We start from the raw sequence: 19,492 nt of genomic DNA, 5'->3' as shown, positions 1-19,492 counted from the left end.
GTTTATTTAACAGAAAAATGCATTTAGTTGGGCACCGTGGAGCAGTGGTTGCTACGTCCGACTTGCATGCCAAGGGTCGTGGGTTCGATCCCTGTTTCGACTAAAGTTTTTTTTGTTTTTTTTTTACATATACCAGATATGGTTCCAAAAAATGTTCAACATTACATTCTACTATATTAAATTTTTACCATGAGCTGTAAAATGTGTCTTATTAAAGACCTAAAGTCAGAAAAGAACAGTGTTTGATATAAACGAAGTGGACTGTGTTGTTGGTTCAAAAATATTTTTTTTTATTGAAAAAATAAAAATTTTTGTAAGAAACGAATTTTTTTTGGTGATAAAAGTGTATACTTTTCGAAGCAATTCAAAAAACTCTAACAAAAGAAAAACGTTTTCGGTACACGTTTTCCAAACGTTTTTTTTCTTTGCGTGTAGCCGATTTAACTTTATTTTAATTAATGAAAATTAGTTGATTGTAGTTAAATTTTGCCAAATGTAAAATTTTTTTCCTATTTTAATTGTTTATACCCTGCGCCACACTGTGGAACAGGGTATTATAAGTTAGTGCATATGTTTGCAACACCCAGAAGGAGACGAGATAGACAAATGGTGTCTTTGGCAAAAATGCTCAGCGTGGGCTCCCGAGTCGATATAGCCATGTCCGTCTGTCCGTGAACACATTTTTATAATCAAAGTCTAGGTCGCAGTTTAGTCCAATCGACTTCAAATTTGGCACAAGTATGTGTTTTGGCTCAGAATAGAACCCTTTTGATTTTGGAAGAAATCGGTTCAGATTTAGATATAGCTCCCATATATATATATTTCGCCCGATATGGACTAATACAGTCCCAGAAGCTAGAGTTTTACCCCAATTTGTTTGAAATTTTGCACTAGGAGTACAATTAGTAGTGTAATCAAGTGTGCCAAATTTTATTGAAATCGGTTCAGATTTAGATATAGCTCCCATATATATCGTTTGCCCGATTTACACTCATATGACCACAGTGGGCAATCTTTTACTCCGATTGAATTGAAATTTTGCACAGGGAGTATAATTAGCATTCTAGCTATGTGTGCCAAATTTGGTTGAAATCGGTTCAGATTTAGATATAACTCCCATATATATCTTTCGCCCGATTTACACTCATTTGCCCACAGAGGCCAATTTTTTGCCCCGATTTAGTTGAAATTTTGCACAGGGAGTAAAATTAGCAGTGTAGCCATGCGTGCCTAATTTGGTTGAAATCGGTTCAGATTTAGATATATCTCCCATATATAGCTTTCGCCCGATTTACACTCATATGACCACAGAGGCCAAGTTTTAACTCCGATTTAGTTGTAGAGTAGGATTAGAATTAGCATTGTAGCTATGCGTGCCAAATTTGGTTGAAATCGGTTCAGATTTAGATATAGCTCCCATATATATGTTTTTCTGGTTTCGACAAAAATGGTCAAAATACCAACATTTTCATTGTAAAATCGCCACTGCTTAGTCGAAAAGTTGTAAAAATGACTCTAATTTTCCTAAACTTCTAATACATATATATCGAGCGATAAATCATAAATAAACTTTTGCGAAGTTTCCTTAAAATGGCTTCAGATTTAAATGTTTCCCATATTTTGTTACTAACATTGTGTTCCACCCTAGGGTGTTAGCCGACTTAAATTTTGAGTCTATAGATTTTGCAGAAATCTATCAAAATGTGTCCAGATAGAATTTATTTGTATCATTTTGCAATTACTAAAATATTTTAATAAAATTTTTCTAATATAAACCTACACTGAAAAAAGTAAACTGTTTTATAGCAAGAATGAACTACGTCGAAAAATGAACTAAATTATACTCCATATTTTTAGATTTTTTTAAAACCAGGAAAATTTAATTCTTATTACTTTTAGGAATCGTACGAAAATTTTCTTTTGCTTAAGTTCATACTGAACTTATGTGTAGCTCATTGAACTTTATACCCAAGTTTAGTTCATAAAGTTATCAGACATAAAAAGGAAAATTCCATTGGGCTGTGGAAAATTTCGAAGAATATAATAAAATTTAACTACAACCAAATATTTTTTTGCACTAAAAATAAGTTAAATTTAGCGTTAGTTTAACCACGGAATTTTTTTTCAGTATATATTTTCTTTCATGGTGGGTTCACCCTCTATTACATACATACATCTAATTTCATTGTAGTTGCTAGACCATATTAGATGACTACCATAGATGGCAAATTAAAAAAAATGTCATTATAATTTTGTGAGATATATATAAGTATATTTGTTTTATTAATCACTTTGGAATTCAAAATATTCATTAATTAGTATCATAGACCAAGAAAATATAGAGACATACCTTGATAATTCACCATGGTTTTGTTTATTTGCAGTGCGCAGTCATTCCACTCAATTGCGCAGTCAAGTGACTCAATTTATTTTTGGAAAACGAGAATAACCGTATAAATTAGTCAATTTGCATTACAAAAAAGGTGGGGATGAATAGTATTTTATAAACTTTCACAATATTTGATGTTTCAACGAGAGAACAAAGGAAAAAAAACACATTAAAGCCAAATTAAAAAATCACTCAATTGCAGACGAAAAAGAGCCATCTACGGTGTGCAGACAAACTACAGCGCTGTGAATTCACTTGAGATGTCTATACCTTCCTTGGTCTATGTTAGTATGTACATACATATGTCTATGAATATATACATGCAAATATTTATTTATTGTTTTTTTATAATGTGAAGCCACAGAGCAGCCAATTTATATAAATAAAAATGGACTACTAAATACTTGTCTAAATATTTTTTATAGTTAAAATTACAGTGCAAAAAGAGTATATATTATTTTTATAACGAACTATTGGTTATAACGAATTTATGCTTATAGCCAACAATATTTATGGTCCCTTTATCATATTTTCATTAAAAATATTATGTTTTTAATGAACAAACAAAATAAGTCTCTCCAGAGTAACAGCCAATTCCACATATCCGACCAAAAAAGCTGTGGTTTCTTTATAAACTCCTGCACACAGAGAAGGTATATGATCACCTCAATCATGTTTCAAGAGCAAAATGTTATTTTTGGATGGTGACCATGTAACATGTTTGTCGCAAAAATGTTGTTTTCTTGCCAAACATAACATGCTTTCCGAAAACGATACATAATTTCTGAGAAAATAACATGATTGCAGTGAACATGTTACATGGTCACCATCCAAATATAAAATTTTAACTTGAAACATGTTTGAGGTGATCATATTCCTTCTCTGGGTGTGTTTTCAACGAACGATATACGTTTCAGATATGAGAAATCGGCCGTAACAGAAAAATACAAATTATTAATAGCATGGAAAATTTAAATAAAATCATAAATCAATTTTGTAAAGTAAATACACCAATGTCTTTCAATTTTCATGTTACTAAACATAGTAAAGAACAATGATGACATACATACCATCTTTGTTCTTTACTATGGTTATAACGGATATAACGAACCTTTATAACATTGTTGGACTGTAATAGAAATTCTATATATGCAATATTCCATTATTTATGGTAAAACCTTATATCATCTAAATATACACTGAAACCTCTCAGAAGTGGACACCCACGCTCGCCTAAATTTTGTCCACATCTGGCAGACGTCCAGCTATGAGAGGTTAATTTTAATATGTGAGACGTATGCTATTTCTCACGGCAATTGTAAGTGTCCAAGTTTGAGAGGTTTCTCTGTATATATGGTGGGACCCAGCCTCTAAAAGGCACCACGATTGTATAGCCATGGTAAAAGCATTTCTGCATGTTTGCGATAACGTGCATTGGAATACATTTGAATTCTAAACAATTGTCCAACATCAGTGTCAGCAAAAAAGTTATCCATTTGAGCATTTTCATTAGGATCCAGCAATACAGCACCCATTACACCAGATACAGTTGAATAGCCTATAAAAAATAAAAACATAATATATGAATTTTAAAAATTGCATAGAAAAATTCGAAATTATGAGCTTGATTTTATGGTCATTTAAATTTCATTGTAACATCAATTTCAAATACCCAATCCTCTTGAATTGTTCCTCTCATTAATTTGTGTGAGGTTAAGAAAATGGAACTTTACTCGAAGTTATAGCAATAACTACCCGCAATTTTTTTTAAAGTTGGGTTTTCTCGGTTTTAAAAACCGTATTAAATGCTTGAAACTGGTCCATGTTTTTTTTTTGATAACAAATTACCCGCAAACCGGTTTAATCGGGTTTTCCAAAACAACCATAAAAACGGGTAATTTGGAAAGGGAATTGAGTCATTGTCCTAGGTTAGGTTAGGTGGCAACCCTAACTCACTCACTTAGGCTATTGTGTACCATTGTGATACCACAGTGGTGAACTTCTCTCTTATCGCTGCACCCAGAGAAGGAATATGATCACCTCAAACATGTTTTAAGAGCAAAATGTTATTTTTGGGTGGTGACCATGTAACATGGTTTTCGCAACCATGTTATTTTCTCCGAAATCATGTATCTGATTTGGGCAATCAGGTTATATTTGATGAGAAAATAACATTTTAGTGGCAAACATGTTACATGGTCACCATACAAAAATAACATTTTGCTCTTGAAACATGTTTGAGGTGATCATATTCCTTCTCTGCGTGTGAGTGCTGCCCGATTCCATGTTAAGCTCAATGACAAGGGACCCCCTTTTCGGACGGCGTTCCACATTGCAGTGAAGCCACTTAGAGAAGCTTTGAAACACTCAGAAATGTCACCATAATCCACAGCTGAAAAACTTTTTGGTGTTCGGTCGAAGCAGGAATCGTGTGAGTGCTGCCCGATTCCATGTTAAGCTCAATGACAAGGGACCCTCTTTTCGGACGGCGTTCCACATTGCAGTGAAGCCACTTAGAGAAGCTTTGAAACACTCAGAAATGTCACCATAATCCACAGCTGAAAAACTTTTTGGTGTTCGGTCGAAGCAGGAATCGAACCCACGACTTTGTGTATACAAGGCGGGCATGCTAACAATTGAACCACGGTGGAGTCATTGTCCTAAAAGTTAACCTAAAATAATTTATTACTATAACCGGGTCTAACTGAATACATTTTGTTTTAACTTGGAAAACATTTTTTTTCGTTCAGAAATTTTTACAACTCTACTCGTAGTGCGTGGTAGTCAATTCGAAAAATAACTCTCTTTATCATATCTCAAGGATTTTAGTTTTCGTACGAAAATTTTCTTCTGCTTAGTTTACACGAAAACACCGGTTCTACCAGTCCACCGAAAAATGTTTTACATAAAACCGAAAATCGGTTGAAAAAAAAAAACAATAAACCCGTCCAACAGTGTTCGTCCACCGGTTTTGATAACTCGGCTCGCAGTGTGTAGTAGTCAATTCGAAAAAAAAAATCCTCTTTATAGTTTCTTAAGGCTTTTTTTCCACCGTAAATATGATTTTTAACAACACCTACAATTAGTGAAAAAAAAAACGGACCACCGGTTTCCGTCCACCGTTTTTAATCACTCTACTCAATTTGAATAAAAAGCTTCTTTATCGTATCTCATGGAATGTATTTTCAATAAAACCGAATTTCGGTTGAAAAAAAAAATAAATAAACCAGTCCAACAGTTTTCTTCCACCGGTTTTGATAACTCGGCTCGCAGTGTGTAGTAGCCAATTCGAAAAAAATTCTCTTTATAGTTTCTTAAGGCTTTTTTCCACCGTAAATATGATGTTTAACAACACCTACAATCAGTGAAAAAAAAGCGGTCCGCCGGTTTCTGCCCACCGGTTTCCGTTCACCGTTTTTAATCACTCTACTCAATTTGAATAAAAAGCTTCGTTATCGTATATCATGGAATGTATTTTCAATAAAACCGAAAATCGTTTGAAAAAAATAATAAACCAGTCCAACAGTTTTCGTCCACCGGTTTTGATAACTCGGCTCGCAGTGTGTAGTAGCCAATTCGAAAAAAATCTCTTTATAGTTTCTTAAGGCTTTTTTTCCACCGTAAATATGATGTTTAACAACACCTACAATCAGTGAAAAAAAGCGGTCCACCGGTTTCTGCCAACCGGTTTCCGTTCACCGTTTTTAATCACTCTACTCAATTTGAATACAAAGCTTCTTTATCGTATCTTACGGCTTCTATTCCTCCGAAAATGGGATGTGCAACAAAGCCTACAATAGGTGAATAAAAAATAAAGCGGTCCATCGGTTGTAATCATCCTACTTCGATAACACCGGTTCTATCTAAAGTGATAAAAAAATGGTGAATAAAAACCGGTGCACGGTTTTACTTTCTAACACTGATTATCGGTTTCTGTGAACCGTTAGAACCGGTACTTTCAAATCCTTTGATTTTTATATTTGCAATGTAAAAGTACAAAATTAATGCTAATTGCAGACAATTACATCTGGGCAATTAAAATACTTCCAAGTGGTGGAACGTACATATGAATTAAAACAAATGTGTTCATCCTTTAGTAAATTATCGAATTATGTTTTGTTGTGATATTTTATTTAAATTGCATTTTATTATTATTAGTCCATTAAGATATCATATTCAAAATAAAATGAAATAATGAGTGAATGATAGCATCGAACTTACCCCACAATCCGCTCTGATACATCATAATATGCAGATCTTTTAATGTTGGCACCTTCTTTGAATAGTTGAGCAATGTCAAATTTTTCACCAGACAATCATGATAGAACTTAATGAAATAATCGAAATTCTTCACTTTTATATCATAATGGGCCGATGACAAGAGGAAATAATACAAATCTTGGGCTGGTGAACCATATCGGGGTGCTTGGAAATCAACAAAATAGGTTTCTTTAATTTTCCCAGAGTCATCATGTTGGAACATGACATTATTGGACCAGCAATCGCCATGATTCAAAACACAAAAACCTTGTTTTTCTTCCTGGGCCACCTTGAAGAAATTATCGATCATATGTTCACAGTTTCTATTCATAGCTTCCCAGTACTCTTCGACACCAGCATAGGATTTGGCACATTGCAAAAATATTTTAAACATGCCATCGAACATACCCTTCATCATATCTCGAGCACCTTCTTTAATGAAGCCACTGTCTAATGTTTCCTTATAGGGTCCTTTGTTGGCTACACGTACTGCTGATGCAGCATGCCATTGAGCCAATTTACTGAGTACTGCTTTAATATGGTCCATATCTAAACCTTCCAAACGATTCATATTTTTAAAGCCACGTGTTGAAAGATCTTCCAGTAGAATATAAGGATGATCCACTGCCAAGTCATAAGATATAGCTCCAAATTTTACTTCAACCCCCGCCTCTTTGTACATTTCTTCAAATTCAGGTAAAATTTCCCGGTAAACATCCGATTCAACCTGGAAGGCATTGTGAAAGGACATCATTTGTCTGAAGAACTCACTGTCATGGGCTGTCTTCATCATGAAGGATATGTTCTTGGATGATCCATCTGTAATGAAGGCAAATAAATATAAATGTATAGAAAATTTAATTTAGGAGAGGAGAGAATATAGGGGCGTCATATAGACGTTAGTTTTAGCGACATGCCACCTCAGTGGCTAATTGCAACATTTTCATGCGACGACACTGTCCTGCTTCAAAATGCCATAGTTATTACATTTTTGGCCCCAAATTTTTGCCATGTTATGACACTTTTAATTAATTCCTGTTTTAATTCCGTTTTTGTAAAATTTGTCTCAGGATATCTTTGGAAATACGATTCTGATGGGTATCTTATAATATAATAGAAGTTAGTGTTCCACATTTTATGATACTTTCAGACATGCTGAATGGAAACGCAGATACGTGGCAGCTGTTTAAAAACCATCAAAAGCATTTTCATGTAGTGTGTTTGCGTTATATTGAGTTGGAAACTTATAAACGGCTATTGTTGATTACCTCAAACTTCTCAAAGTGGTGGAAAAGCTACCATTTGCGGTCTGAGATGGTTCGGCGAGACTTGAATTCAGGGGCGATCAAAATTTTTAACTATCCAAAATAATTCATGAAAGAATAAACCATGCAGTATATTGAAAAAAACTGCTACCTAGGGCAGTTTACCATTTTTCCATAAAGGGAAGATACAGAAATATTTTGAAAAATTAAAATAAATACTATTTGACTTCAATATTATTGAAATGCATCCTTTGAAATTTCAAACTCAGCGGTTTAGGCTTACACGCTATAGAACATTTTGTTAGCATACTTTCAGGCGTTACATGTTTTCACTTGAAATTATTGGATACATAAACTTCATTATTTTCTAAGCATGGATCAGATATTCGTATATTCAATGGAATTTAGCAATACAATTTTAAGAAGTATATATGGCCGTAAGTTCGGCCATGCCGAATCTTATGTACCCTCCACCATGGATAGTGTAGAAACTTCTACGAAAGACTGTCATCCACAATCGAATTACTTGGGTTGTGGTATCTTAAATCGTTTTCTAAATTGTGAGTTAGTCCACACGTGGTATATATTAGACAAAAAAAGGTATGTATAGGTAAGTCTACAAATAATTACGAATCGATATGGACTTTTGCACGGTACGTAGAGAGCCAGAATTGAAATATGGGGGTCGCTTATATGGTGGCTATATACAATTATGAACTTGATAAGGACCAATTTTTGTGCGATTGGGGATCGATTTATCTGAGGGCTATATATATAACTATAGACCGATATGGACCTAGTTAGACATGGTTGTTAACGGCCATATACAAGCACATTGTACCAAGAGGCTCCATAACCAAATCTCGGGATCGGTTTATATGGGGGCTATATATGATTATGGACTGATATGGACCACTTTTTTAAATATCATATACTACCACCATGTACCAAATTTCAACCAGATCGGATGAATTTTGCTTCTCAAAAAGGCACCGGAGGCCAAATCTGGGGATCGGTTTATATTGGGGCAGTATATAATTACGGACTGATATGAACCAATTCCTGCATGGTTGTTGGATACCATATACTAACATCACGTACCAAATTTCAACCGAATCACGTGAATTTTGCTCTTCCAAGGGGCTCCGGAGGTCAAATCTGGGGATCGGTTTATATGGGGCTATATAATTATGGAGCCACCGTGGTGCAATGGTTAGCATGCCCGCCTTGCATACACAAGGTCGTGGGTTCGATTCCTGCTACGACCGAACACCAAAAGTTTTTCAGCGGTGGATTATCCCACCTCAGTAATGCTGGTGACATTTCTGAGGGTTTCAAAGCTTCTCTAAGTGATTTCACTGCAATGTGGAAAGCCGTTCGGACTCGGCTATAAAAAGGAGGTCCCTTGTCATTGAGCTTAGCATGGAATCGGGCAGCACTCAGTGATAAGAGAGAAGTTCACCAATGTGGTATCACAATGGACTGAATAGTCTAAGTGAGCCTGATACATCGGGCTGCCACCTAACCTAACCTAACCATGGACCGATTTCGACCAATTTTTGCATTGGTGTTTGAGGCCATATATTAACACCACGTACCAAACATCAACTGAATCAGATGCATTTTGGTCTTCCAAGAGGCTCCGGAGGTCCAATCTGGTGATCGGTTTATATGGGGGCTATATATAATTATTGACCGATGTGGACCAATTTTTGCATATACTAACACCATGTACCAAATTTCAGCCGGATCGGATGGAATTTTCTTCTCTTAGATGGTCTGCAAGCCAAATCTGGGAATCGGTTTATATGGTATTTATGGACCGATGTGCACCAATTTTTGCATGTTTGTTACAGACCATATACTTACACCATGTACCAAATTTCAGCCGGATCGGATGAAAAAGTGGACCGATATGTTCCATTTGCAATAACATCAGTCCTACATCAATAACAACTACTTATGTTAAGTGTCAAGTCGATAGCTTGTTTCTTTCGGAAGTTAGCGTAATTTCAACAGACGGACGGACGGACATGCTCAGATCGCCTCAGAATTTCACCACGACCCAGAATATATATACTTTATGGGGTCTTAGAGCAATATTTTGATGTTTTACAAACGGAATAGCAAAGTTAATATACCCCCATAATATACCCCCATCCTATTGTGGAGGGTATAAAAATAATATTGGAGTATTAAATTAAAAAGTAGGACATTTGGACAAAAAGTTGCACAAGAATTAAAAATAATGGAATTTAGTGGCACAGAGTAATGGACTGATGGTCAGATTTATGACCGATATATATGTTCTTATATATATATATATAAAAGCAGGTGATACCTAGCCAAAATGTACACGTTCAATTAACGGGGTGTAACCACGGTTGCCACTCGAGCCAAGGGAAAAAATCTACCTAAACTTGGATAAAACTTTACCAAAAAACTACCAAAGAAAAAATCTTATTTTCAAAATTTTATTTCTATAGAAAATTTTGTCAAAATTTTTTGTTATAGAAAATTGAGTCAAAATTTTATTTCTATAGAAAATTTTGTCAAAATTTTATTTCCATAGAAAATTTTGTTAAAATTTTATTTCCATAGAAAATTTTGTCAAATTTTTATTTCCATATAAAATTTTGTCAAAATTTTATTTCTATAGAAAATTTTTTTCAAAATTTTATTTCTATAGAAAATTTGTTCAAAATTTTGTTTCTATAGAAAATTTGTTCAAAATTTTAGTTCTATAGAAAATTTTGTCAAAATTTTAGTTCTATAGAAAATTTTGTCAAAATTTTATTTCCATAGAAAATTTGGTGAAAATTTTAGTTCTATAGAAAATTTTAGTTCTATAGAAAATTTTCACCAAATTTGCTATGAAATAAAATATTGACAAAATTTTCTATAGAAATAAAAATTTGACAAAGTTTTCTATGGAAATAAAATTTTGACAAAATTTTCTATGGAAATAAAATTTTGACAAAATTTTCTATAGAAATAAAATTTTGACACAATTTTCTATAACAAAAAATTTTAACAAAATTTTGTATAGAAATAAAATTTTGACACAATTTTCTATAACAAAAAAATTTTGACAAAATTTTCTATAGAAATAAAATTTTGTCAAAATTTTCTATAGAAATAAAATTTTGACAAAATTTTCTATAGAAATAAACTTTTGACAAAATTTTCTATAGAAATAAAATTGAAGAGGATAATTTGCGAAATCAATCTACCAAACAGTATAAAATCCTACCATTTTTGGTAGAATTCTACCAACTGTGGCAACCATTGGTGTAACCATGGCAAGACCATAAGTGTAACCTATTTTGCAGATAATTGCCCATTGAAACACTCAAAAATAAGTTTTTAAATAGAATGTTTTTCCCCTTATAAAATTCCGATAATTAATAAAATTATAAATAATTATAATAAATTTGTTAATAAAAATTGGGATACGGTCCTCGAAAACTATTGTCTTATAATTTTTTGATTGCACATTTATTCAATTATTATTACTCAAAAATTAGATTTTAAGTGAAATACTTTTCCAAAATCATTAGACGTAGTATTAGATATTTAAAAATATATATAAAAATATTTAACAAATTGAAATTAACATTTTGGCATAAATTTGTTTTTAATTTGGATCCCTAGCAAATACTATCAACAAAAATTAGGTTTTAAATGAAATATTCTCATCTCCTATTCAATTCTGATAATTAACAAAATAATAAATAATTATAATAAATTAAATAAATATTTTTATTGTACGGTCTTTGAAAATAATATTCTTATTATTTTGTTTGATTCCAAATTACGTCAATTTTTGTTGCTCAAAAATGTGTTTTTAAGTGGAATACTTTTCCAAAATTATTAGAAGTAATTGTAGATATGTATTAGGTATTTCATTGTATATAAATATTTTTAATAAAAAAAAAAATAATTATTAAATAATAATTTTGGCACACATTTGTTTATAATTTGATTTCCTTGCAAATACTATGAAAAGAAAAGCACAATAACAAAAATGTTTGTCATCATACAAACTAATTAATAACCCATTTTATGATTCCATTGTTCAGTCTGAATATAAGTAATAAATATGTTTGAACTATAAACACATAGCATATGAAAATGTGAATATAACCGGCTATCATTTACTATCTTAAAATTCCAACAATTAAATGTGAATATTTGCATTTTGTTGGTATTGTGAATTAAAACAAAATAGAACTCAAGGCCAAAGCAATTATCTCCCATTTTTGTTTTGGCCAGTGATACTTGATATTAGATACTGGATGCGATAGCCAAAATATTTTAATGCTTTTTTGTGCAAGTACTTGTTTTATATTAATTATTCTATAAATAACAATTTGGACAAAATTTTTTTATAAGAAAAAATTTTCTATGGATAAAAATTTTGGCAATTTTTGATATTTTGACACAATTTTTTATAGAAAAAAATGTTGACAAAATTTTCTACAGAAAAAAAATTGACAAAATTTTCTATAGGAAAAATTTTGACAAAATTTTCTATGGAAATAAAATTTTCTATAGAAAAAAATTTGTACAAAATTTTCTATAGAAATAGGTCTTGACAAAATTTTCTCTATAAAGACATTTTGACAAAAATTAGAAAAAAAATTTACAAAATTTTCTATAAAAAAATTTTTGCCAAAATTTTATAGAGAGGTAAATTTTGACAAAAATTTCTAGATGTACATTTTGACAAATTTATTGAGAAAAATAAAATTTTATCAAAATTTTCCATATAGGTAAATTTTGACAAAGAATTTTTCTTGAGAAATAAAATTTTATGAAAATGTTCTATAGAAAAAATTATGAAAAAACTTTGTAAAGAGGTACATTTTGACAAAATTTTCTAGAGGTAAATTTTGACAAAATTTTCTATAGAAGTAAATTTTGACGAAATTTTCTTGAGAAATAAAATTTTATCAAAATATTCAATATAAAAAAAATTTGACAAAGGTTGTTATAGAGGTAAATTTTGACAAAATTTCTAGAGGTACATTTTGACAAAATTTTCTATAGAAATACAATTTTGACAAAAGGGTCTAGATAAATAAAATTTTTACAAAATTTTCTATAGAAATAAAATTTTGGTCAAAAACTTCAAAATAATTTTTTCTTAATTTTTCTAGAGAGGTAAATTTTGACAAAATTTTCTATAGAAATAAATTGGAAAATTTTTCTAAAAAAAAATTTGACAATATAAAAATTAAAAAAAAAAATAGAAAAAAATTGCCAAAATTTTCTAGAGAGGAAATTTTCTATAGAGGTAAATTTTGACAAAAACTTTTAAAGGAAAATTTTTCAAAATTTTTTAGAGAAATAAAATTTTATGAACATTTTCTATACAGGTAAATTGTGACAAAATTGTCTTGAGAAATAAAATTTTATCAAAATATTAAATAGAAGAAAAAAATTGACAAAAGTTGCTATAGAGGTACATTTTGACAAAATTTTCTAGTGGTACATTTTGACTAAATTTTCTAAAGAAATACTCTTTGGGCAAAAGTTTCTATAAAAATAAAATATTGACAAAATTTTCTAGAAAAATAAAATTTTGATCAAAAACTTCAAAATAAATTTTTTTTAAATTTGGTAGATATTTTCTTCATATTTTGTTAGATTGTTTTTGGCACGCGCGGCAACCGTGACAAAGACATTTTACTTCTTGATTGGTTTATAAAGAGGAGTCTACAAATAATTATGAACCGCTGTGAACCAATTTGCGCATGGTGTATTCCAACCGGTTCAGATGAAATTTGCTTCCTCAAAAGGCTCCGGAAGTCAATATGGGAAGTGATTTATAAGAGGCACTTTATATTATTATGGACATATACGAGGGCAGTTCGGAAACTTCTTAGCCTATCAATGAAAGAGAATAGTTAGTTTTTCAAAAATATTTTTATTTTTCAATGTAATCTCCTGAAACTTCTATACACTTAGTCCAACACTTTTCTAGCAATTCTATCCCTTGGTTTTTACCAAAAACCCGTTGCCATAACCTTACTAGCCGATTGAATTGTTTTTGCTTTCTTTGGGCATTTTCTTAAACTTCAGTCCATTGCTTGGATTGTTCTTTTGTCTCTGGAGTATAGTGGTGGTTTCATGTCTCATCAAAAGTTATGAAACGACGCTTAAAATCCATTTTATTTCGCTTAAAACGATCCAAACAAGCTTGAGAAATGTTCATTCTTATGCGTTTTTGATCAACTGTTAACAAATGGGGCACCCATCTTGCAGAAAGCTTTTCCATCTGTAGTTTTTCATGCAAAATTAAATGGACTCGATCATTTGAGATGCCCATGATATTAGAAATTTCACGCACTTTTATTCGTCGATCATTTAATACCATATCATGCAATGTGGCTACAATTTTTTTTTTGTTGCTGTTTTTTTGACGTCCACTACGTGGTTCATCTTCAATGCTTGTACGACCACGTTTAAAGTCAGCAACCCATTTTTATACCCTAAACCACATAGTGGTTAGGGTATAATAAGTTTGATCGGCCAAAAAATGTGCCTACCAGAAATATTGATTTTAGACCCCATAAAATATATACCGATCGACTCAGAATCACCTCCTGAGTCGATCTAACGCTTGGTGTCCGTCCGTCCGTCCGTCTGTCCATGTATTTGTTGTTTACAGATTTCTGGTCGCAATTATTAACCGATTTTGATGAAATTTGGTACAGGTGTTTTTTGGGCACAAGGACGAACGCTATTGAATTTGGAAGAAATCGGATCAAATTTAGATATAGCTCCCATATATATGTATCGCCCGATTTCGAAAGATGGAGTCACGTTGCGGTTTTTTAGAAACCGATCGTCATCAAATTTTGCACATAGTAAACTTTTTCATCACCCTGTAAGTCTGCAAAATTTCATCGAAATCGGATCAGATTTAGATATAGCTCCCATATATATGTATCGCCCGATTTTCCCAAATTTGTCCATAAAAACCTTATTTATTAAGCGATCTTACTCAAATTTGGCCTACTCTAATATTTTATGGTACTGACAATATGTGCCAAAAATAATCGAAATCGGTTCAGATTTAGATATAGCTCCCATATGTATGTATCGCCCGATTTTGCCAAATTTGGCCGTAAAATCCTTATTTATCAACCGATAGTACTCAAAGTTGGCTAAATATAATATTCTATACCTCTAACTGTATATGCCCAATTTCATCGAAATCGGTTCTGATTTAGATATAGCTCCCATATATATGTATCGCCCGATTTGGTCAAATTTGACCGTAAAACCCTTATTTATCAACCGATCGTACTCAAAGTTGGATCCTATATATATGTATCGCCCGATTTTGAAAAATTTGCCCAAATAACCTTATTTTTGACCATAGGGACTTCATTTATTAACTGATCGTACTCAAATTTTACACAAAGTGACCTTCTGCAAAATATTATACAAATTGGATCAGATTTAGATATAGGTCCCATATATATATGCATCGCTCGATTTTCCCAAATTTGACCATAATACTTTTATTTATTAACCAATGTCACTCAAATTTCAAATTGTGATGTACTAGCCGATCCTATTTAGACTTGCATGTAGCTCTTATATAAATCCATTGTCCTATTTGCAGAAATTTGGATTAATTACCCCACAACTAATTGACCGATTTCCTCTTTTTTAATAATGGATTAGTGGCATACTAACTAATGGATATTAGTGGCATACTAACTCTTTTGGTGCAAAATAAACTATAGGTCCTAATATTAGACATTTCTGTTCCGATTGTGACAAGACACCCATAAACATGTACCCCTCTTTATGTTCTCCAAAACCTATACCAATGATACTCCAAAACCTATACCAATGATACCCCACAAATGCTTATGTGTACTAATTCAGTAGGGGTGGTTTAGGGTATGATATAGTCGGCCTCGTCCGACTTTCTACTTTACTCACTGGTTTACTGTTGCATATGAAGGAGCACTTTCACCTAACACATTCACCATATCATTATGAATTTCTTGTCCGATAAACCTTTTTTTATGTAAATATTTAATGACAGCACGCATTTCTAATTTTCCAATTGTAAAAAAAAAAATGTGGATGAAGGAGTTGCCAGATCGAAACAAAATTTAACATGTGTTCATAACAGAGGTGGAAGTTTCCAAACCACTTAACTTTTTTCTGTTTATACCGCGCTTTTTTTGCTAGGCTAAGAAGTTTCCGAACTGCCCTCGTATGGACCAATTTTGGGATGGTGGTTAGATGGCATATACCTACATCTCGTACCATATTTAAAATGGATCGGATGAAATTTAATCCACCAAGAGGTATCCGATTTTCAGAGGTATCCGGTTTTCATAGTGTCTAAGTTTGAGAGGTTTCACTGTATATGGAATATTAGATGCAAAACAAACGAACCGGCAAAATATATACTTGTGTATTTAGTATTTGTTTATATTTTTTTACGAGAGTTTGTAAATACAAATACAAATTTTATATGAGTATGTAAATCATTGTTGATATCTACGTAATTGACTCGCTCACGCGTTTTCCACCATCTATTCTATTATTGTAAAATTGTCTTAGAACGGAAATAGAAATTAAATTTTAGACACGACAATTTCTCATCTCTATAAAGAATATATCGCATAGAAAATAAAGTATAATTTTGAAAATAAAGACGCTTTCAATTTGGTTCTTTAAATAAGACTTTTATGACTTGGTCCATTTTTCGATAAAAAAATGTAGTCTTTGTAAAGATATCCAAAATGTGCTATTCTTACCATTCAATTCCACATCGACTACTAAGCGCAACATAACCGTTGCATAATTTTCACCAGCTCCCAATGCTGGGATAGCCTTAAAGTCTTTGATTTGTTTAAAGTCTGGGCATTTATCTCGTATCACAGATTCGAATACTGATGGTTCAATCCATTCAGGTAGTGGTGACGAAGCAGGTGATTGACCATTTTGCTCTTGATCGCTACTCATATTAATTAACTTTCTACGCAAAGAAAAAATCCAAAAACAAAAACACGAAAAACGCAGTAAAAAACACGCAATAGTTTTTAAGAACACTGTAAACTAACTGACTGTTTAGCTGGTCTGTGCTGATAAAACTCAAACTTTGAGAGATTGAAAAAAACGTTTTAAGCTTTTGCAAGTTCTGTTGAAAGTTTTCATGTTTTTTTTTGTTTTTATTGAGACCAACTGCTGGTTGTTGTTTTGTATTCGATGTTTATTTTTTTAAATGTGGCTCATTTGTTATTGCAGAGAGCAATATTGCCTATTTACTGAAACAGTGCTGCCAACTATACAGATATGTAATGCAACAAAGTAAATCCCTCTTTTTTTTCAAAAATGTCGTTCATAACAAATCAGATTCAAATTTTAGAATCAGTTTACACCTCTTCGAATTGCTAGTGGCAACCTTACTCTCCAAAATGACCCAGGTGCAAAAGTCCAACGGATTGAGATCAGGAATTTTTTTTGGGAATTGTGCGGTAGAAATGAAGTGAGGAATCTCCTTTTGAAGCCATTTTTGATTGACATGTGCTGAGTGCGATGGTCCTGTGTCCTTCCATGGTCTACGGCCGAAATGTTTGTCTGGCTTCAATTATGTTTTTGGGAGATTTTCTCGATGATATTCTCGATAGAAATAAAGCGAGGAACCTCATTTTTAAGCCATTCTTGGCTGACGCGTGTTGAGTCCATGGTCTGCTGTCGAAATGTTTGTCTGCCCGGGAGCTTCAATACTGTCTTGTGGGTCATTTTCTCGATAATTTTCGGCATTTGACCCACTTTCGATTGGTGATTCGGTAACTGACCACAAAAGCGTAGCAACTCCTGGTTCTTTTCAGTTTAACTTTTTTGTGCATCAGTGAGATATGGTACTTTTTCGAACTTTAATGGCCCAGCTAATTCTTCAATATGTGTTGCATCCGGTTTCGCGATATGTTTAGCCCACGGGTAAGTTTTTTATCACAGCGGCGTGGATTTCGCTCAAATCTGGCCTTCACATTTCGGATAATTTCTGGTGTGTTACCGTTCTTTTTCGTTTACTTTTTGGACATGATGCAACAGTGCCAATATCACATATATATGGAGTGATATCTGACGTATTGAGACTAGAGGTGTACACGTGACACGAAATTGTCGTGACTCACGAAAATTGTCGTGGCCTGAGTGTGCGTGATTAGCAAATCAAATGTCGTGCGTAAGCGTGAGTCACGAAAACAATTTTTTTCACAATGGACTGAATAGTCTAAGTGAGCCTGAATCTTAATCGGACTGCCACTTTAACCTGTGGGTGTGCGTGAGTAACGAATTTCGGAAAAACACGCTCACGAAAATAATCCCGGCCACGGACATAATACGCTTACGAGTTGAATTAATTTACAATTTTAGTGACAACTGAGATGTTAAAAGTTAAATAACGCTCTCGATTTTAATCATGTTCATGTTTTTAGACATGTCCCTAACGTAAATTGCTCATATAATTATTCGTGAGTCACGACATTTTTCGTGAGTCATGATATTTTTCGTTAGTAACGGTATTTCTCGTGAGTCACGACACTTTCGTGTGTTAGTACAAATTTTCTTTTCGTGACTGTGCGTGAGTGTGAGTTCTACCAAACAGTATCGTGCGTGAGTAAGATTTTTCCGTCGTGAGTGTGCGTGAACGTGAGTAAAATATTACTCACATGCACACCTCTACTTGAGACCACTACCATATCTAGTGTGCGCTTTAAAATGAACTGTCACTGGAATAAAACTATCAGATGTCAGACGAAAGGTTTAGAAATGATAAAAATTTGAAGTTGGTTACAATATATATTAGCCTTCCTGTAGTGCAACTTAAATCGTCGTTTTATTTAAATTTATTTCATTAACTGCGACTCTTCATGTTTACTCTAACAAACCGAATATATTACAAGCGATTCAACGATTGTCTATAATCTGTTTTATTTGCCTTTAAAGAAAACAGCAAACTTTCGTTCGTCAGAAAAGAAAACTATTCTTTCAGCGTTCTTTTTGCATAAGTCCGTGAGGGAATACCTAATAGATATAGGTGAGGGAAATATGCCAATCATACCGCACTCGTAAAATGACATCCAATTAAATTAATTTTTCTAACAAATTTGACATCCCTAAAAAAGCTCCATTATATCTAATGTATTGTTGTAAGAACCGAACACATGCACACACACAACATAAACAATATATGTAGCCAAAACAATAACAAATCATTGTCAATGTCAATGCTACTCCAAAACCATATGATCAAGCTTTTGGTGGGGGAGCTTACGCTCAAACAAAATAATTTCATTGAGTGTCGAATTGGTCACTCTCTTTCTCTCTATCTCTCTACCATGCTATGCTATAGTAAACAGGTTAATGAAATGAGCAAATGTAAATATTCGATTGTTTACATCGCAATCTAGTCAATTTTAACGAAGGTTGCTGCTTCTATTTTGAAAAATGACAATTGACAATTATTCTTCATATAATAGTGTTTTCAAGCGGATATGTGAAAGCACTGAAAGATGTGTTTTCTTTTCTGAGG

At 32.7% G+C, this 19,492-nt stretch overlaps 1 protein-coding gene across 1 annotated transcript in view; it reads right to left on the bottom strand.

The window, feature by feature from the left end:
• Positions 1 to 17,035, bottom strand: part of LOC142222531 (uncharacterized) — a 43,054-nt gene extending 26,019 nt beyond the window's left edge. Inside the window, exons 1-4 of the mRNA XM_075292712.1 lie at positions 16,710 to 17,035; positions 6,611 to 7,468; positions 3,769 to 3,947; positions 3,460 to 3,518 (exon numbers count right to left, since the gene is read on the bottom strand). Coding sequence (XP_075148827.1) covers positions 3,460 to 3,518; positions 3,769 to 3,947; positions 6,611 to 7,468; positions 16,710 to 16,917 — 1,304 coding nt within the window. The 5' untranslated portion in view covers positions 16,918 to 17,035. The remainder of the gene's footprint in view (positions 1 to 3,459; positions 3,519 to 3,768; positions 3,948 to 6,610; positions 7,469 to 16,709) is intronic.
• Positions 17,036 to 19,492: the final 2,457 nt, after the last annotated feature.

The sequence above is a fragment of the Haematobia irritans genome, chromosome 1 (assembly GCF_050003625.1).
Source record: "Haematobia irritans isolate KBUSLIRL chromosome 1, ASM5000362v1, whole genome shotgun sequence".
NCBI classification, from domain to species: Eukaryota; Metazoa; Arthropoda; class Insecta; order Diptera; family Muscidae; genus Haematobia; species Haematobia irritans.
The sequence above is the reverse complement of the archived record's forward strand: the minus strand, read 5'-3'. Positions and strand labels throughout refer to the sequence as shown.